Below are 20,790 nucleotides of genomic sequence, written 5' to 3' on the forward strand. Positions count from 1 at the left end.
AACAAACACACACTAAGCAAGCGTAAGGAGGGAATATATATATATATTGCTTTCACTTTATTATTAAAACACCAACGACGTTGAAGCGATAAAGTGACAGAAGACAATAAGCAAACAGGAGAAGACAGAAAGGAAAAGGCGAGCCAGGAAAACACACAGAAGTGACGATGAAATAAACCAACAACAGAAAACAAAGGGAGGGAGAGAGAGAGAGAGAGAGGAATGTGAGGATCTCACATCAGCGCTGAAGTGAAATGAGCAAAGAAAAGAGGAGAGTTTTTTTTTTAGTAGCTTATATATATATATGTCAAAAAAACGATCGCATGATCTCAGTTATTATTAAATCTCTAAGTCGCGATAGTAGGTGGTGACACCCACTTCAACGGACTACAGAAGCAAAACACAAACAAAAACAACAACAAAATGAAAATAAAGAGAAGAAGAAAGACAGAAAATGCAGTAAGTGTCGTTGCTGCTCATTTTCCGCCTCCTTGTTTTTTTTATTTTATAGAGAGTAGAAGAAGAGGTCGCACAAGTCAAAGAGAACGGCTTTGACTGTTGTTGACTGTTTCGCTGATGAATCCTTTACAGGGAAAACACCCAGAGAAAGAGGCAAATAAAATAATAACAATTAAAAAAGAAAGCGATAATACAGTTCAAGACGTTTTGGGCTCACGCAAATGATATACATGTGTGTACGTTTATCGGAAGGGGAGGCAATATATCTGCATAAATATGTATGCATACATGTATATATCCAGCAGAAAAGAAAATAGTCATGGTAGCGATCCAATAACGAATTTACTCAACATGAGGAAGAGCTCTGTGCGCTTTCCGTGCGTGCGCCGCAGAGCTGAACAGAGGGGATAAACAAAACAATCATCCAAAACAGACCCGTTAGCAATAATTCAATTTTATATATATATAGGGAGTATTCAATTGGGAGAATAAAAAGGGAGAGCCCGAAAAGGCCTGTTGCTTTGATCGGAGCGTCGCACACATCCAAGAGAGAAAGCAACAACAGCAACCGATAGCATGTGCTGCGAAGGGTGACGAAGCGCCGTAGGAGAAAAGGAAGTGTGCTTCATTGCTGGCCAAGAGGCGCTCCTTCACAGCTTCATCGTAGCAAAAAAGAAAGAAAGAAGACATCATCGACCGCTTTCTTCACAAACTCCGATAAGGAAGAGTGAGAGAGAGCGAGAGAGAGAGAGAGAAAACCAAAAGGGGTAGCTTGTCAGCAACATAATAGTAGTAGTAATAGGAAGATGAATAAATGCGTACACGGGGAAAACAAACATCAGCAACAGCACAAGCGATTACGTACAACGTGAGGAGTCGGAAAATCGACTTCCTACTCTTTGTTCCCTCCTCCTTTCTCTCCCAACACGACGTCTGCAGTTCGTGATGCTCAAAACGCGGCCCCGCCAGCGTGCGGTGTCAGACTGCCTTTCCTCGGCGGCGGATTATGCAGGCCCCGGTGATGGGATGAGGTGGCATTCGATGAAAGGAACAGGGCGCTCTGCGGCATCGTCGGCACGCCACCTAACTGCGCCGTGAAACCAGGAGCAGTGGCAGCTGGCTGGGACTGCCCCTGCTGCTGCTGCTGCTGGGAGGGCAGAGTAGTAGAGCAAGGCTGCACGGCCGGGTCACCGTGTGTGACGGGCCCGGAAAGCGGAAAGGCCATGGCTACACCGCCTGGCACCGTGGGAGGCTGCACCAGCATCGGCACACCGTTCGCCACGGTGTAGTAGAGAACCTTTCCAGGCGCGACGGGCACCATGGACGGGTGCGCCGAGGCGGAACGCGGAGAGGGAGATCCGACCAGCTGCTGCTGCTGTTGCTGTTGGAGGGAGAACGGAGGAGAATGCGGTGGGTTCGCCTGCTGGGCCTCCGTTGGGTACGGCGAGTACGCCACACCCGTAGGGAGGCGCTGGGGTGGGGTGGGAATACGAGGATCCACGGGCACGTACATTGCATTGGCGGAGGTTCCCGAGAAGGCAGGTGCCTGTTCGGGCAGGGATCCCGCAGTGGTCGCGACGTTGTTGCTGTCGAGAAGCGTGCAGGATGAGTTCATTGGCTGCGACGCGCGCCTGTTCTCCGTGTCCGCAGTGTGCGTCACGACTCCCCGCGCGCCCGTCAGCGGGTGTGAAGTCATCATCTTTTCAACGGTGAAACGCGAGGCGACGGTGACGGGGACGGCAGCGGCTTTGACGCCGCCATCGATGCTCCGCCGGTGCGTCTCGCCATCGCCGCTGCTGCTGTTGTCGTCATCGTCTGCGTCGAGCATATCCGTGCCGCGTAGTAAGTAATGCGGGGTCGTGCCGGCCACGCGGTCCGTGCTGGCCCACTCCACGCCGGGCTGTAGCGCCCAGTGCAGCGGCGATGGGGGTGCCCGCTGCGCGTCTGCCGGGTCCTCCTGCGGTATTGTCGCTCTTCGCTTTAGCAGCGGCGCATTCGCCGTGGCGCCGGTTGTTGGCGCAGAGACCGACAGCTTCTGCTCCGTCAGCGACCGTGGGCCCCCGCGACCGAGCTGCGTGAGGGAGTCACCCGCCGCCCCAAGGTTGTCCGCTGTGTGTGGGGACAGCGAGGCGGCCGACGTGGGTCGTTTGGCGGCAGCAGCTGCCGTACCGCATCGACCATCTCTGCCACTTACAACCCCTTGCGACGGGTGGTCGGGCCCCCAGATGGAGTGCGTCGAGAAGAGCTGTGTCATGGCCGGTGCATCGCTGTTGTGGCTCTCGTTGGCTGTGCTGTGCTGCGGATGTGGTGGGTTGTGCAGGCCGTTGTAGCTGTACGCGACTGGTCCGCTGGCGGAAGAGGTCTTGAGCGGAGCGCTCTGCGCCAGCGTTCCACTGCGGCTAGCGAAGTCGTTCGCGCTCGTGATGGTGAGCGCCGGGCCGAGAAGGGACGCGGTGGAGGCCGGCGCCACACCCGTCACGTGCTGCGGACCGCCATGCTGATCCAACCCACGTAGTTGATCCGGCAGAGGAGGGTTGAAGACGGCCGTAGAGCTGTTGTTGCTGGTGTTGCCGTTGATCTGCGGCGAGGCGGCGACGGCGGCCATGGAGGGAAGAGAAGCAGCAGTGGCGCTCTGCCATAAAGATGCGTTCACCGACAATTGCGACTTGGCGGATGCTGCTGCTGCTGCTGCGGCAGCGCTTTCGCCCGAAGCTGCCGATCTGTTCGGCTGCGGCCCCACGAACGACGGTGCGTGGCTCGCGCCAAACATGCTGGGCTGAGGGACGAGGTGCAGCACGTTGGCGCCCTCCACACCTGAGACCCACGCTGCACCTTTGCCGTTAACGCTGTTGCTGCTGTTCATGGAGCCCGACAGGACCACCCGGCTCGGGTCGAAGTACTGAGGCGCGCCTGCCGACATCATCAGAGGGGCACTACTGCCGCAGACGTTGCTGTTGCTGCTGAGATTCATGTGTGGGTGCGGCGGCGGTGGCGGTGGCGGTGGAGGTGGAGGTGGAGGGCCGCGGTAGACGATCCCAGATGGTAGCTCATTCAACGACGAGGACGGCACGTAGGAGACGGCCATGCTCGGCTTGCCGACGTAGCTGTTGCTGCTGTGGTTACTGCTACCTACTCTGCCGGTGCCGACCATCTGACCCTGGACGTAGTAAGGCGGCGCGTCCGCACCAACGTCGCTGTCGTTGTAGGCTCCCTGCGGCACGATAAGTGGGATGGCACCGGCAGCGTAGGCGCCGATGTTGCCGGCGAGCGCGGCGTCGGGTGGGGGTACCATGTACGGCAAGAAGGTACCGTTGTTGGCCATGAAGAAAGGCGGTGCAACTGGATTGCTCTGCATGCGTGCCCCACCTCGAAACACCGCGTTACCGTCGAAGCCATTGTCCCTCCCACCACCGCCATTGCCTGCATAATATGTGTTGCTGCTGTTGCCTTGCTGAAAGCCGCTTTTGTCGAGGCGGCCGGTGATGTACGGTTGATTGCTTGCGTTGTTGAGGCGTTGATTGAGTACGTTGCCGTAGCCGCCGATGTTGCCGGCGCTGTGGTGCATACTGGACATCGACGTGTTGCCCTGCCTGGCTTTGGTCCCTCCACCTCCACCGCCACCGCCGCCTGCCAGCACCGACGCGCGCTCCGCCGGCGTGAGGGTGGTGGTCGACGCAGCGTTCGAGGAGACGGCCCGCACGCCGATCAGCATGGTGCCGTAGCGGCTCTGGAACAACGCGTACTTGCGTCCATCTTGGTTCACAAAGAGTGGACGGTGGGTCCAGTACTCGGCCGGCAGGGCGCGCGCCTCCTCCGTCTCCGCCTGCAGCGCCCGCACGTGCTCAAGCAGACGGCCAGTGTGCACGCCGAGGTAGCGCGAGGCGCCGTCGGCGTCCATCTTGCGCCAGTGTGCGATCAGCATATCCTTGTTCTGCAGCACGTGCCGCAGTTGATCACACTCGTCCTTCAGCTTGTATTTCACCCAGCTGCCGGTGGGGAGGCACGTCGGGCAGTGGAAGAAGGAGCTGGCCCACATCGTTGCCTGCCGCACCAGCGCAGGGTCCAATGTGATCAGCACGGCAGAGTTGGGGGAGAGGGGGTAGCGCGCGAGACTTGTGCGGTCGGGCGCCTCGTTGCCGCGGTCGTGGGGAAGTGTGGACGAGTCCGCGGTGCTGTCTGAGGTGGTGGAGGTGGCCGTGGCGCTCTTCGGCACGCGCTCCGCCTTGCCAGCCTCGTTGTGCGCCTTGAGCGTTGTCACAGGGGTCGTGGCGAACAGCATTGGCTTAAAGGACGGCGTCTCGGCCAGGCCGGGCAGGTCTATCAGCTCCATCTTCGTCAGGCGCTGGTCCAGTACGATCTGGCAGTGCAAGAACGCAAAGTTCTCCGTCAGCGATTTCAAGGCGGAGTAGTTGTTGCTGGCGGTTTCAATCAGAACCACAATTTTCTCCATGCGGCGGCAGAAGGCAACGGTGATGGCGTCCTCATCGGTTTGGTCCAGTGGGAGGGAGGCAGGGAACGACGACGACAACATCTGCTGCTGCTGCTGCTGCTGCTGCTGTGTCGCGGGAGGTGGAAGACCGCTCGGTAAGCTGCCGGGGAGGCCGCCCTGTGAGCCGGCTATCGAACCGGGCAGCAGCAGCGGCGGGCTCCCGGCAGAGCCTGGCAGCGAGTCAGGGATCATTACCGCGGATGGCGTTGTCGGAACGCCGTTCAGCATCAACCCACCTTGCGGGTATAAAAGAACGTGCTGACCGCTGCCAAAGGAGGAGGCGGGGTCGTGCAGCGGCGAGCGCAGGAGCGACGGCGAGGTGCCACAGCAGGCCGCAGCCGCCACCGCGTTGGCCGATGCCGAGGCACTCGCCACAAAGCTGTGCTCCGCGGTAGACCCGTTGTGCGAGGCGCGGCCGAGGCTATTGATCGAGGACGGCCGCCGCGGCGGCTCGTTCGAAGCGGCGTTGATGTAGTGTGTCGGCTTGTAAATCCCACGCGGGATCGCCGGGAGGGGGACTTCGAGCAGGGGATCGAAGTACGGCAGCTGCACGCCGTCCGCTGACACTGCTTGGGCACCCAACACAGTGCTGCTCGTGTGCGGGATGGCCAGGACGCCCTGCAGGTAGTACATCATCTGTGTGTCCACGTCAGACATGGGCTGTTCTTGCTGCTGCTGCCGGCGCACAAGCTGATCGAGTCTCGCCTGTAGGAGGTGGCGGCGACCGACGGTGTGAAATTGTTGACGCAGCATGACGGCGGCGAGTACAAGGACGCGCTCCAGCGTGCGGTCCCCCGCCGAGGTGAGGATGGCGGTATTCAAATACATGGTCGACCTCGTTTCCTTAGCGCCCTCCGCCGCGTTCTTCTTCTTCAGCTCCTCGTCCAGCGCCGCCTCCGCGGGGGTGGTGGTGCGCTTCACGACTTTAAACGCGTCCTGCATGGCGGGGGTCATAAGACCAAAATAACCGATGATGTTCACGACCCGACCCTCCAGTGAGAAGGCACCGTCGCGCTCTTTGCTGTCCGGGTAGGCGAGACACAACGCACACGGCACAGGGAGAAAAGGACGCCGTGCGTCCCCGCCGCGCCCCGCTTTAGCTCCGGCAGCGGTGGACGACGGGGTCGACTCCCCCACGCCACCATCACCACCGCCGCGGTGGGCATCGCTGATCGGGTCCGCCGCCAGGAGGTCGTCGTTCGTGTCGAAGAGGGTTTCCTCGACGAGCGCCAAGAAGCGGTCGAGGTCGTCCTCGGAGAAGTTATCGTGCGGCATCACACTCCAGTACTCGCGCCGGAGCAGCTCCTCCTCGTGCAATGCAGTTCTGCTGTCTCTCCTCGGCCCTTTCATTTCTTCATCGTCGGCCACCGTGGCCGTCGTCGTCGTCGTCGTAGTAGCAGAAGACGGTGTCACAGGTGATGCGGCGCTGTTCAACGTTCGTTTCGCCTTCTCAAAACCGGCGGCGTGACTGCCGGAGTGGTTAGGCGAGGCACTCGCCGCTTGTTCATGCGTCGACGACGTGGCGGTGGACGGCTTACTCCTCCCCTCCGACGCCGAGTTTTCCTTGTCAGCGTCCCTGCGGAGGAGGCTGTCCATGATGTTGTCCACGGCCCGCCCATTCGCGTAGAGCACCGCCGGATCGCGACGCATGAGAAGAAGCTGCTGACGAAGCTGATGGCGCAGCCGATCTCGCGCTGCGGCGGTCGGGGAAGGCGACGTGGACGAGTACGTGCCGGTTGTGCCGTCCGCCGCCCCCTCCGCTGTGGCGTCGCTACCAAAATAGTACTTCGTAAGAGGCACCATCCCCACCTCGTAGCTTCCACGGAAGTACGAGAAGAGCGAGGTGGACTCGCGAGAGGGTACAGCTCCCATTTTCCTTCTTTTTATTTGCAGGAAATAATAATAATAATAAGATCGAATGTACCGTCGTACACCACCTTTTGCTCAGAACGTACTGTTGTTATCTGTATATATGTATTTATATAGATGCTTTTCAATTTCCCTGTTCTCTCGTGTTGCTGCGGATAGCAGGTGAGGTGAAGAACGACGACCACACACACACACACAGACACTTCTTGACTGTTTTTGTTTTCTTCTCTCTTTTACTCGTATTGCGGTACGAACTCTCAGGGCACACACACGCGGCCTATGCTGCTGAGCGAGGAAGGGGGAGGGAGGGGGGTGCAATAGAACGAGGAAGAAAGGCGGAGAGGGAGAGAACAACAGCGAAAACAATAATAATAATGATAATAAAACACAGCAACAACGACGCAGGCGCCGTCACCACACACGCAAAAGACCGTTGCGGAGCCTCACCGGAAAAAAATGGACGGTATGAGAGACAAGGAGAAGACGAAAGTAACCACTAATTGAAACGGTCTCGGATACCTACACGAGTAATAACAAATATAATACTAATAAACACTGTAAGAGAGAAATAGGGAGCAAGGCAGAGATGAGCAAAAAAAGTAAAGAAAAAAATTGCGTGGGAGAGCGAATCCGCAACCGCACACACACACACACACACAAACAAACGCTTCAGGCCGATTCGACGCAGCGCTCACGTGAAAGGAGACAGAAGGAAGAGGAGGGGGGGGGAGGAGGAGGAAGGAGGAAGGATTTATTAACGCAAAAAACAAGAAGAGAAAATACAGTAAGAAAGGAGTTAGCGCTATCAGGGGAATATTTATGGATTATAGATAGATAGATATCTAGATAAGCAAGAGATCACTATACGGTGACAACCAAAATAATAATAATGGTAAACAAGAAAGAAAGGAAAAAAGGTCTTGCCTCTTCGTTGCCCAAAAAACACCGTGCGGGGGAAGGCGTAAAAGACAGCGCGTAGGGCGAAAGAAAAAACCCAAATGCGTTAGAGGTGTGCGTTTTCTCCTCTTCTCTTTCAAACACACGCACACACACACTCTCACAGAAAACAGATGGCAACCTCAGGTGAGGCAGGTATTGTGTAACTTTTGATAAGCTGTGAGTGGCTGACAGAAGACACGACACACAACAGAAAAGAAGAGGAAGAAGAGACAAGAAGGAGGCGGGCAGCTGAAGCAACAACACGAGCGTAGCAATTAGAGAAAGAGAACAACAGGAAAAGCGTAGAAGAAATAGGAGAGAGAGAAAGTCAGCAAACCGACACACACACGCACACACACCCAACACAGTGAAGAGGAGAAAATACAAATGCTAACTCAAAAGGTTCGAAAGGAAAAAAAGAGTGTACGGCCTTGTCGGTTGTTGCTGGTTGTGGATGTTGCGTGTTCTGAAGGCGTTAAACGAGACGCCGAGAAAAGGAAATAAACGACACCGCAAACACGGCGGGCGGGAGTTGCAGGTGAGGAGACAAGTATTGTGCTTTGCTTGCTTTTGCTTTTGTCGCCGTGGAAACAGGTGATTACGTCAAAAAGAGATAAGAGGAAAAATAATAGTGAAAAGGAAACCGATGCCGATTCTCCCACAATACAAACAAAGCAAACGTTGCCTACAGCAAGTTTGCAGTCGAATTCTCTAGCTCAAGGAGCACCGCCTCCAATAAAGGGAACAGGTTTTTTTTTTTAAAGGTGCTGGCTATTAAATCTGTGTAAAATAATAATAAAAAGAGGCGTTTAATTTCATGTAGCAGTTGAAAGAGTTTCGCCTGATGTGCGTCAACACGTGTTGGGGGGGGGGGGAAGTGTTCTCCCTTGCGCCCTCTCGAGGAGCCTCCTGCTTTCCTTCTTGGATACCTTAGAGTAAGGGAGGCGAAAGCGAACTATAAAAGAGAAAAGAGAAATGGAAAAAAAATCCGACTAGTCTCTTGACTTCTATTATCTTCTTTTTCCGCTTCGCGCTATTACACCGTCGTCACCACAGTCTGGCGCACTCGCTTGCCGTCTCCGTGCCGGAGAAAGACAACCACCGATGTGTGAAAGCAGAGACAACACACAAACAGACAACACCAAAAATATGTCAAACGAACAGAAGTAAGTATGATCCGCTGGTGCGTGAATATCGTACCCGAAGCAACTCGACCGCCCCCACACAGGAGCCCGTCGGCCAATACGTGAAAGAGGCGAAGAGAGAGAAGGGGAGGGAGGAGATCGAGCTGAATCGCAGAAAGGCAATGGCGGGCAGAGAGATAAAATACAAAACGCACACACGAGCTTCTGTGCGATCAGAAGAAAAGGTCTCTTTATTTTTTTTTTATGTCTAGAGAGCGTGCAGCAGAAACAACAACATCAGCGTGGGAACTCAACTTCACTTGCTGAGCTACAGTAAGAAGAAAATATGGGAGAGAGGAGAAGGGAGAGAGAGGACAACAGGATGAGCAGGGCAAGGTTTGCGCTGGCTATAAACCACAACGAAAAGAGAAGAGGAAGTTTCAACGAACACGCGCAAAAAAATGATCTGGCCAGTGTACGTATCAGTGGCTCACATACAGGTCCGAGTACGGTATCGGCTACTACTACGCACGCTACGTTGTGTTTCAATCCGCGCTGTTGTGGAGAGGACAAGGCACAACGAAAAAAAAATAAACGCAGAGACGCCACACACAATGGGTTCCCGGTGTGTGAAGCGGTCTTTTGCCCTTCGTGGGTGTCGGTATGAATGCGAAGGAGAAAGCACAGAACTGCTATTCAAAAAGGTATTTCTGAAACCCTTTGGACAAGAGTTCTGCTTTCCCTACTCGTCTAGAGAAGAAGGAAGATACACACGCACACACACGAAAGGAAAGGCTTCGAAAAAGCGGAGTACTGACGTCAGTTTGGTGAGTCAGCAAAGAACAAAAAAATGGAGAAATAAGTGGAGCGTAAACAACAGAAAGGAGGGAAAAGCGCGAAGAACAGAAAAGAAGGTGCGATCAGGTGATGGAAAGAAAGATAAGCTGAAGGAGGACAAACCACAACCACAAAAAGTATCGCTGATAAATCAAAACGAAGACAGAGACTGAACCAACAAAACAAAGACAAAGGCAAAGAAGTTAAACAAAGGAGGTGTTGTACACCCCCTTCTGCGGATCCTCCTTTGGTTTAACGCAAGCAAAGCAGTTCAAAACAACCGAAAAGAAGAGAAAAAAAAACGAAGAAGAAACACTAGCGTGTTCAACTCGCTGAAACAACGACGACAACACCACCACCAACAAGAAACGATTCTCCCGATAATGTTGCAGAAAAGAAGGAGGGAGAGAAGGAAGAAAAAGACAGAGGTGAACTTCCTGAGAAGCACGTAGGGCAAAACGTGGCGAAAAGAAGAAGAGGAAACTCGTTTTGCGAAAGGACTTTTTTTAAAGTAGAAAAGTGAACAGTAGAGAGATTTTGAAACACGTCTTACGCGGAGTGGATTGTACGTGCGTGTGTGCAGCTGTGTTTCGTCACAAAGCCAAGCTCTGGTGGACGCATGCGTATTATACTGAGGTGTGTGTGCGTGTGTGTGTGTATGTGTGTAGGTAGAGGGGTGAGGGGAAACCCCCCAAACAACAAAAAGATCAGCGTGTATAAGGAGAGAGAGAGAGAGAGGGAAATATGTAGCAGAAAGAAAAACTCAAGAATGATGCATGCGTGTGTGTGCACGTGAAGAAGCTGCGTACCGTAGACGCACCTCATTTATCACTGCAACGGCCAACATCGCCTCATGCTCCTCCGTTCAACGGCAAGGGGACGGTTCCCTCTTCGTTTCCTTCCTTCCACTCGTAGTTTGATTCAGCCCTCCCCCCTTTTCTTCAAGGAGGTAAAGCACCGCGTCAACACATGAAAACAACAAGAAAGCTTCCAGAAAAACAAAAGAAGACCTTTCTTTTTCACCTTCTCTCCTTTTTTCTTCTTCTTTTCGTTGGTACACGGAAATGAAGATTTTTCTCGTTTTGCAGTACGAACCAAACAGTGAAAGGAGTAGATGTTTTTGAAAGAAAATAAGAAAGATAATAATAGTAAGTGCTTCAAAAATTAAGATTTGAGGACGTCTACAGCTCCGATTCATCGCCCTCATGTTCTGCCAGCGTGATTATACCGAAAGACAACGCAGTAAGGCCCCCCTCCCCTCCAATACACACACCAGAATACATCCACACAGATTTCCTGTGCTTTATACGAAAGAGTGAAAAAAGAATAATTGGGAGGGACGAGACACATAATGGTGTCGATGTCGGACACGTAAAATGACAAAAAGAGAAAACACACACACACACACAAGAAGGAAGGGAGATAAACAACGAGGAACCACACTGCGCTTCTGACACGTACACTCATATATATTAGTAGTAAGAGTGTGAAAGAAGAGAATACATTTACATGAGAAAATTAAACCGCAATAATAATAGTAGTAGTAATGAAGAAGAGCTACTCGCCCTCAAAAAGAAAAAAAAAGAAAAGAAAAAAGAATCACACCCATCGTAGCTTTTAGAAATTCTACATCCACCTGTGACTGAATTCAACGCAAACACAGCAACACCAACAGGTATTAACAGAGAAAGGGGCGATGACACCCGAAAAGAAAACGAAGAGACACGAATACCTCCCAGGCAGAGGTGTGCGACGACAGTGTTTGCAGCAAAAGAGAAGAAAAATAATAATATTCGAAAAAGGAGATCCGAAAAACATAAATGGCAGATGATGAGAACACATAAGAAGCTTCCAGCTCTTATTCTGTGTGTCTTTTTTTGTTGTTTTGGTTGTTCTGCGTAGTGACCAATGAGGCAGCTGCAAGAACGCCCCAAATCATGATCATAATAACAATAGAAACGGCTACAACAACGAAAGAAAAAAAAACCGAATAAAAAGAGAAGGGAGAGAGAAGGAGGTGGAGTAAGAGAGGAGAGAAGAAAAAAAAAGAAAAAAAAAGAAGGCAAACTAAACCCAGCCGATTCTTGCATCAACGTGTGGTGGTCAATATGTGTGTAACCGGAATAGTTTTGGTATTCTCGGCGAGGAAAAAACAACTCCTGTGGTACTCGCAAAGATAACAGAAACGGCCTACTGGCGCAAACCAGCAACAAAAAGTTCTTCTTCTTCTCGTCCCTTCCTATCGTTCGTATTACGGAAAAAGTCCTACGCTTTTCGGTACGCTGGATGACATCCATAACACACTCTCTGTTGAGTCTCCATGGATGATGACCAAACAATCAAACAAGCAGACAGCAACAACAGCAACAAAGAAAGAAAGAAACGAGGATGAGTGGGAAACACGCATGACGTGCATGATGTTCTCTGTTGTCGCTACCCCGTTCCCATGTTTTCTTTTTTCCCCTTTCAATGAACGCGCTAAAAACAAAACAAAACACCGTTGAGAAGGATGAGAACAAACAAACAAAAAATCTGCACCCCAACGCGAAGAAGGCAAGAAGAAGAAGAAAAAGGTTTATACGCGGGATGATGGCAGGTGGCTAACGGAACGTATCAAGCGGAGTTCCCCCGCAACGTACGCACGGCTTTCCTCATACAAAGCATCAGAACGAATACGCATAAAGAGAAGTCAACAACTAACCACCAGTACAGCACGAGTAGTAATAGAACTAATAATAATAAGAATTAAAAGCAACCCCCCTCCACACACACACAGACACGCTAAAAAAAGAGGAAAAAAGAAATCCAAGGAACGGCGCACCAGCGCAATCCCTCGCACTGCCCTTATGGGGTGGGGTGGGGTACTAAATAATGATAGAAACAAGGAAAGAGTACGGAATACGTTATGTCGCACACACATGAAACAAGCAAACAAACAAACAAAGAAAAGACTCATGAAGCACACAAGAGGAGAATTAAAAGCGAGAAAAAATCAACAACAACAACAACAAAAAGGAATGGCGTTTTCTTTTGGTGTAAACTAAACTAAAAATTTGTTTGTGATGGGTGCTCACGCGCCCGCTCGTCTGCGTAAAGAGAGAGAGAGAGAGAGGGAGAGAGGAGGGAAGAGGAGCACGACAAGTTACGTATGAAAGAAGCAACAACAACCAGAAAAAAAAAAGAGAAGCGAAAACAGGCGGACAAAAAGTCCTTTCTCCATTCACACCGGAAAAGAAAAGAAAATACAATCCATACGTCGCGCAAGTGAGCTCAGTTGGCTCGGGTGAAGAAAGTGAAAGAACGAACGAGGAAGTTATTTGCTCATAGGAGCAGCGATGCCGACTATTGTTGATGTTATTCTTGCTTTGTCACAAGACGAAGAATAAAAAAAACAAAAAACTCGTTAGCGGCTCTTCGAGTCTGGTCAATCCAGCAGGCGAAGCGCGTTGGCAACTAACTCACTTTCTTCCGACAGATTTGCTTTCCGCGCTGCCCGCCGCCGCCTCTGCGACCTCGTTAGACGCACACTAGACGGCGGCTGTGGATTTACCTGCGGCGTGGAGGCGGCAGGTGGTGGCGTCGTCGGCACGGCGGGGGACGGGTCGGTCAGCGAGGTGTGCATCGGATACGAAGGTGGCGGTGCCGGGTGCGCCTGGACGTTCACGTCCGGCATCGTATTTAAGCTGTCCCCTGGGCGATACATTTGCTGCTGCTGTGCTGCGGCTATTGCAGTGGTGGGGGCGTCGAGGTTCACCGTGACCGCAGCGGCAGCAGACGCGGACGCCGCCGCCGACGTAGCGGGCATCGTCGGTGGTGGATAAAAAGGATACTGCACGGAGAGTGGCATCGTCACGGTGGGCATGGGCGCTGGGTAGACTGGCTGAGGGGCGTGTAGCGGCGTAATGTAGCTCGCTGGCGCGTAGCTGGTGGCGGGTGCGTAGTACACCCCTCCACCGCCTGCACCACCGGGCGGCGCAAGTGGGAAGAGCTGCGGTGTGGGCTGCTGCTGCTGCTGCTGGGGAGGCGTTGGTGGATTCGGGGGTAGGACGGGGTAGCTGCCTGACCCTGCGGCACCGGACGCGATGAAGGTGGGTTGTTGTTGTGGGGCGAGCGCAGAGCTGCCGAGGCCAGATATTTGGTAAGGGGACAGGAACGCCGCGGTGTTTCCGGGGTCCATCGGCGGACTTGATCCGAGGGCGAGGGGCACTAAGGACTGCTTGCCATCGCTACCGATCTGCAGAAGGTAGGTTCCAGCTGCCCCACCAGTCGTCGCGGCAGGCGCGCTGCTTGGCGGGGACGGCGGTAGCGGCGGCGGTGGCGGTGGACCGAAGGAGCTGCCGGACGATACGAGACTTGTAATGGAGGACGACGGCGGCGGTGGGTGTAGGAACTGTGGCACCACCCACGGCGCCCCAGACGGCGTGGTGGGCACGGCGATGCCACCGATCGCCTGCAGGTACATCTGCTGCAGCGTCTTCTGGGTCAGGTACGCCGGTGCACTAGAAATCGGGTAGATGCCATGCGTGACGGCGGAGTAGCTCGGCGGCGGTGCGGCATGTGCTCCTCCTCCTCCTCCGCCTCCTCCTCCCGCTGCCGCCGTCGCAGAGGACGGTGCTGCGGCGTTGGCGTTCTTCTCTCGCGTGTCTGGCTGCTTTGACGAGGCCGGCATCGACGGTGCAGGTCCTGCTGTTACTGTTACTGTTACTGCTGCTGCGCCAGTGATGGCTGCGTGACTCGATGAAGCTTTCGGCTGACCAGAGGACGCATTCGTCAACCCTTTTGTTGTTTCTACGCCTCCTGGACTTGCCGCGGTGCTCAGCTGCGAAGGCGCCCCCGCTTTGCCCTCCCGTGGACTTTTCGCGTCGCCGCTGGCGTTCGTCTTGCGTACTGGGCTGGCAGGTGCGATGGATTTCGATTCACTGCGCACTCGCTGTTGCTGTTGCTGTTGCTGCTGCTGCTGCTGCTGCTTCCGTGATGGATTCCCCCCACTTCCCTTGCTGGTTTCGCCCTTTGGCTCCTTGACGGTCGTCAGGAGTGGGCCACAGAGCGGCGAGATAAATATGCGGTACAGCTTTGCGTCGTAGCTGTGCTCCTGCACGGGTGCCCACGCCTTGCTATCCTCCGTCGACGTCGTGCGGGCTCGCACAATTTCGCTGTGCAGGCAGTCCAGGTGCTCGAGGAATATACGCGTCGTGGTCTCGTTGCCGAGGACTACCTTGGCGGTTGGACTCATTTCCAGCCACTGCTGCACGCGTCGCTCGCGAGACTGCGCGTAGTCGTTCAGCGTGTACTGCACCCACGAGTCCCGCACCGTCGGCAGCTGCATCTGTGTCGCACTCCACAGCCACGTGTAGGCGAGCAGCCGACCGGGGAAGAGAAAGGCCAGCCCCCGCTCGTCTTTTTCGCGTTTGTAGGTGCAGAGCCGCATGAGCTCCTTCGGTCCGGTGCGGCCCTCATCGATGCTGATCGCCAGCGCAGAGAAGTCAAAGATGAACTTTAGTGTGGGGTAGTTGTTGAACAGGCCGAGGCACAGCAGCGGGAACTTGCGCATCCGCTCGAAGAAGAGCGCGTTGGCGATGGAGTTGGGCCGGTAGTTCGGCTCCGCGCTGGCTGTTGCTGCGGTGGTGGTGGTGGCGGTACCAATGGGCAGCGGATTGGGGGGATCGAGCGGGGACTGTGGCTGTGGTAGCAGCGGCGATTGTGGTTGTTGCTGTGGTGGCTCGTCCGGTGTCGGTGGCACCTCGCGCAGCAGCCCGCGCGCCTCCTCGCTGATGTCCTTCAACAGCGCAGACGCCGGCCGCCATTGCAGCTCCTGCAGCACTACATCGGTAAAGCCGTCCACGAAGGATTTCGAGGCCAACGCCAGCACGCGCTCCAGCGTCCGATCCCCCGCCGCCTTCACGATCCCTTTACGTATCTGCAAGACCGGCAGGGCGTCGTCGCGCCTGTCCTCGTAGGTGCGCAGCCCAAAGAAGCCGATCACATTAATGCGATGCCCCCGAAAGGCGAAGCAGTCGTGCTCTTCGCGGGTGCTCATGTAGATGAAGACCACCGCACACGGGAGGGGGCGCACGGAACGCTTGAAGCGCCGGTACGCCACAGACTGAAACAGATCCTGCAGCGCGGCAGCCCTTGCGGCGTAGTCGGTGGGATCGTTCGTCTCCACTTCACGGCAAAACCGCTGCAACTCCGCTTTTAAGCTCAGAAACGTGCCCTCCACGTTGCGCGGCGGGGCGTGCGCTGGGGCGGCCATCTCCTCGCCGTCGGTATTCGTGAAGCACAGTTCGGGAAGCGGAGGCGATTCGGAAGGGGCCGCACTCGCAGCGTTCGACGTGCCTTTATGGGCATCGTCTTCACCTCCGCCTGCTGATGCAGCGGCAGTGGTGGTGGTTTGCACTTTATTGCTGGCCGTGGCGCTGTCGTCGTCGTTGTCAGTGTTGCTGTTTCTGTTCTCTAGAGTAGATGCCGCTGCTGCTGCGACCTCAGAGTGCTGCTTCGCGTCTGCCGCGGTGGCGCAGCTGCCTAGCTGGGGATCAAAGGGGTCGATGAGGCCTTCGCGTTGCAGAATCCGCTGCATCTCGGCCACCGTGAAGGACGCGACGGGGCCGGCCCCCGCGTTGAGGAAATCCGCGTTGGTGTCGAAGAGGGACTCCTCGACGGAGTCGATCAAGGCGTCGAGGTCCTCCTGCGCGTACGAGGCTGGCGGCAGCTCATCCATGCTGTAGCCCGCGGCACGCATGTGGCAATAGCGCACATTTGGATCATTGCGTACGCGAATCAGCTGCCGGCACAGCTCGGGGTTTTCGTCGTTGAAGAACTCACGAGTTAAGGGGATAAGCCCAATCTCGTGATTGCCGTAGCGGAGCGTGCGTATGCTGCCGGCGGCTTCCCGCGAAGGTAACACACCCATGCCGCTGATGCACCGCCCTCCGGTTTCTTCTGTATGGCGTGGACTCGCGAGGGACTTCAAAAACAAAACAAAACGAGAAGGAGGAGGAGAAGAAACGCAAGCGTGTAGATGTTATACGCGAACACGCACAAACACACACACAGCAACAAACACAGCAACAAACAAGCAAACGAAGAAGCAGTGGCTGTCGTACTCAGCAAATACAGCAAACAGAAGAGAGATGTTGATGTCGCCAAAAAGGTACGAGCGTACGAGAAAGAAAAAATAAAGTGAAGCAAAGCCGGCGTGGACTCCTACCGTTGTCCTTCCCTGACCTTTTTCTTTTTAAATGTTATTATTATTATTCAACAACCAAGAGAACTCACGCACTTGCAATGTAAGTAAATAAAGAGGATATATATATCCATGTAAGTCGTTTACAAACGGAGGAGGAGAGGAGAGAAGCGCTACGACGAAAAGACGGACCCTTGAAAAGAGAAAAAAAAAAAGCTGCGTTACCCAGAAAATGCAGCAACAAACTCACAAGAAGGAACACACATATATATATATATATATCTTTAGAGAGAGAGACCCAGAAGATTACCGAGGTTTCAACGAAACCACGCACACAACGGCACTAACACACACACAGACAACGATAAGCGAGTAAGTTGTCAGCTCAGGGAAGTGCAAGTGACGCAGGTGCCGTACGCGTGCAACAGAAATGTCAACGCAGCGACGACACAGGCCGTAAATGGTGTTGCTGGAATATATATATATATATATATATATATTTATTTATTTATACATCAATTAAGAGGGAATAAAGAATAGAAATGTGAAGAAAAATAATACAAAAGCAGCTTCGACGAGATATGTGGCGAAGAAAGATGACAAACAACGACGACGAAGCAAGAAAAAGAAAAAGAAGAAATTACCTTTTAAGGCACCAAGCTGGTATTAGGAAGTAAGGCACGCCAACGTCTCGCTAAGCGTGCGACGAGCGTCAGAGCGTTCGATTCGACGTAAACCGTTGTTATTGTTATTCTCTGTTGGCTCTCCTTGCCCGCAACTCCGCGTTTCTCCCCCTATTATTTTATTCTTCTGCCTTTCTTTAATTAAAGTGAAAAGGCTTCACTGCTTTTGATAAAGAGCGAACGCAAAGAGTACCGAGGGACTGTCGCGAAGAGGGAAGGATAAGGAGACGCACACAGTGGAAAGACAATATTAATAATAAGAAGAAAAGACGGTGATGGTGAGAGGGAGAACAAGAGAGTCTGTAGAAAGAAAAAGAGGGAAAGCACAATAACGCACACTCAAGCAGCAGCAGCAGCAGCCGTACCGTGTAAGTCGTCGCTGCAACGCTGCTGGTCGGGAGACAACAGCTTGTGATCAAGGAGAGAAGGGCGTTATGGGCTGGGGAGAGGGAGGGAGAACGTTTTAGAAGGCAGCGTGGCGAACAAGAAAGGGAAATTGAAGAGGAAATTTAAAGACGGAGTAAAATACTTGAGGTATCAAAGGGTGGAAAAAACAAAAAAAGGAACGAAACGAGGACCAGAACACACACACACACACACAACTGACAGCAGCAAGGAAAACAAAAATAGCTAGTGATGCGTCCGTAACGAGGTTCCCGCCGAGGGAGAGGTCAACAGTGCGGAGGGAAGGCGCCAGTTATGTAGATATACAAATATGTATATATTCTTCTGTTCCACACCTGCTATGGCACTCTCCGAAAAAAAAAAAAAACAGCGATTGAGTTTGCGCAGGAGGCACGACCGTAACGACACCGCACCACAGCACCTGCAATATGATGCAATTCGCGGTGTAAAGAGAGAGAAAAATAATTAAAAAACAACAACAGAAAGAAGAAGGTTAAAGATACGAAACACGAGAGAATGGCACAGTGTACAGCAGAGCGATGCGTCGTATTTTTCTTTCCAGATATTAATGTTCCGAAATAATAATAGTAATCAAAATAAGGAGCTAAGGGAAGAAGGGAGACGAAAGTGGGGAAGCAAAGAGGAAGAAGAAGCAAAGCACCGGAAAACAAGAAGTAATATTAATAAAAGCCCAAACACACATCCACATCCACACACACACACAGCAGAATGAAACGTAAGGCCGCTGCTCGTGTTCTTTCCGTCAACCGTTCTTCGTTTTTGGGTTCGGAGCGAGAGAGAAAGAAAGAGAGGGAGGGAGGGAAAAAACAAACAAAAGAATGGCTCCGATACGAACCACAGGGCACCTGAATAAAACACCGAAGTTTACAATATATTTTATACATGCATTAATACTGATTTTTTTTGTAAAGCAAAACAATATATACGAGCCAAACCAGACGAACACGCCAACAGCATCTATGCGAGAGGTTCTCACGGCACCGCTTTTCTTCCCTTTTCCACGAGTAGAGAGAGAAGAAAATGAAAAGAGAAAGGCTAGGTTTGAGTACTACTTTTGATCTTCTTCGTATTTCAATATATATTATCCTTTTTTCCCCCAAAAAAAAACAGAAAAACACGATAGCCTCTTCCGTTTAGCTACACCTTTCAGACACGCCAGGAACTGCAGGTGCGTCGACAGCGGTGAGTGCAAGCACACGGTGGACTCCTCCTCAATAATAATAATAATAATAATAATAAAGAGAACACAAAAATGCGTCTTTACAGCATCCAAACAGGAGAAGAGACAAGTACGCACCTACCCGCGTACATCAACGCACACACACAGAGAGAAAATAAAAAATGATTAGGAAGACCACCGTTGGAAGATGAAAGAAGACGACACACGCCGTGCGAGTAGCCGGAAATGAAACAATCATAAATAATAATAATAAACTTGACCAGCCGCGGAGAAAGAGCGCAGATTCGCCCTCTTCTTTTTTTGTTTTTGATATCGTACAGGTTCTACCAAACACTGATTTCAATGAGGAGAAAATAATAATAATAGTCAAATAAACCAGCGGTGGCTACGCTTAGGAAGCCTTTTGCGACTAAGGGGTCAGAACAGTAGTGGGGGGCACAGAGAAGGCAGAGCCGAAGCAAACAAAAAAAGGAGCAGGTGACGAAGATCAAAGGTGCGTAGCCTTCACGTCGCTCCAGCATCAATTACGAAAGGGGAAAGAAAAAGGCCGTGGGAGAACAGGATTAACGTCTCCGAGGCCACTCGGGGTAGCGCAGGTTGGCGTGCCTGTCGTGATGAAGAAGACAAAACAACAACAACGAAGCGAACCTTTCCCGCACCGCGCTCCCTTCCCTTCCTTTCTGTCCTGCTTCTCCGCTGCTTCTTTTTGTTCTCTTTACTCTTCACGATTTACGTGGCGCTGAACACCCCTGAAAATGGTTAGCGTTTCTCGCCGAAAGCGGGTGAGAGAGAAACAAAAACAAAAGTAAGAACCCTCGCAGACAAGCGAATTACACCTGTCGAGGAAGAGCACTAAATATATATGAACGACACCCACAGACGCCCTCGATGCTTCGCGGGTCCAGTGTGAGCGAGCGTAAGGAAGAGGAAAGAAAAGAAAGAAAGAAAAGTCGATGCAAATCTGAGCAGTAACGTCGGGGGAGACAGATAAACAAATAATTCAAAAAAAAAAGAAGTGGGCGACGACGGAAACCGGAGCAGCGGCTGAAGAGTCCGTCCTAAATCGTACCTTGTTTTGTTTTGCGTGTATATGTGAAGCCGCTTCTTTCACGAAACACACACACACACACAGGTGGTAGATAGTGTTCTTGTCCGCTATCCTCTGCACACCCGTGAGGACGGGTGAGCGGGTTTTTGCGTGGGATGTGGAGATGCGCGGCAGCACAGAGACACATGTCGCGTGCGCAACGGAGGAGTGCGCGGCGGGAACAATTGTATTCAAAATGGGTTCAAGAAAAAAAAAAAGGGAAAGGCGGTAGAAGGCAGAGAGAGAGAGAGAGAAAAGGGGAGTTCAGAACAAAAAAAAAAGTGCACGGGAAGAGCGTTGCCGCGATCATGAACTCAGCGCCAATGGGAGGCGTGTCCCAGCTGTACACGCGGATTATCGTTGTACGGACGCGCCTCCACAACTTAAAAAAAACAGCGGTGGAAACGTTGCGAAAAGCACAGACTTGTCGATGTCTCTTCTCCGAAGCGTTCACAATAAATTCCGTTGAAAGCGACTAGAGTTGGTCAACATCCATAACACTACTGTTCGGGAC

At 52.6% G+C, this 20,790-nt stretch overlaps 2 protein-coding genes across 4 annotated transcripts; both read right to left on the reverse strand.

The window, feature by feature from the left end:
• Positions 1-1,408: 1,408 nt before the first annotated feature.
• On the reverse strand, positions 1,409-10,349 carry ABB37_08619 (hypothetical protein; the record flags this gene model as incomplete). Its single annotated transcript, XM_015807680.1, has 1 exon — positions 1,409-10,349. The coding sequence occupies exon 1, from the start codon at positions 6,818-6,820 to the stop codon at positions 1,409-1,411; it is 5,412 nt and encodes a 1,803-aa protein (XP_015653762.1). The 5' UTR covers positions 6,821-10,349.
• A 2,792-nt stretch (positions 10,350-13,141) lies between these two features.
• On the reverse strand, positions 13,142-20,352 carry ABB37_08620 (hypothetical protein; the record flags this gene model as incomplete). Of its 3 annotated transcripts, none has more annotated exons than XM_015807683.1 (1): positions 13,142-20,352. In XM_015807683.1, exon 1 carries the CDS (start codon positions 16,625-16,627, stop codon positions 13,142-13,144), a length of 3,486 nt encoding a protein of 1,161 aa, XP_015653765.1. In that variant the 5' UTR covers positions 16,628-20,352. The 3 variants fall into 3 exon arrangements, with proteins under 3 accessions (XP_015653765.1, XP_015653764.1, XP_015653763.1); XM_015807682.1 differs by having other exon boundaries at positions 13,142-20,337; XM_015807681.1 differs by having other exon boundaries at positions 13,142-16,682.
• Positions 20,353-20,790: the final 438 nt, after the last annotated feature.

This window comes from Leptomonas pyrrhocoris, assembly GCF_001293395.1.
Source record: "Leptomonas pyrrhocoris isolate H10 chromosome Unknown, whole genome shotgun sequence".
NCBI classification, from domain to species: domain Eukaryota; phylum Euglenozoa; class Kinetoplastea; order Trypanosomatida; family Trypanosomatidae; genus Leptomonas; species Leptomonas pyrrhocoris.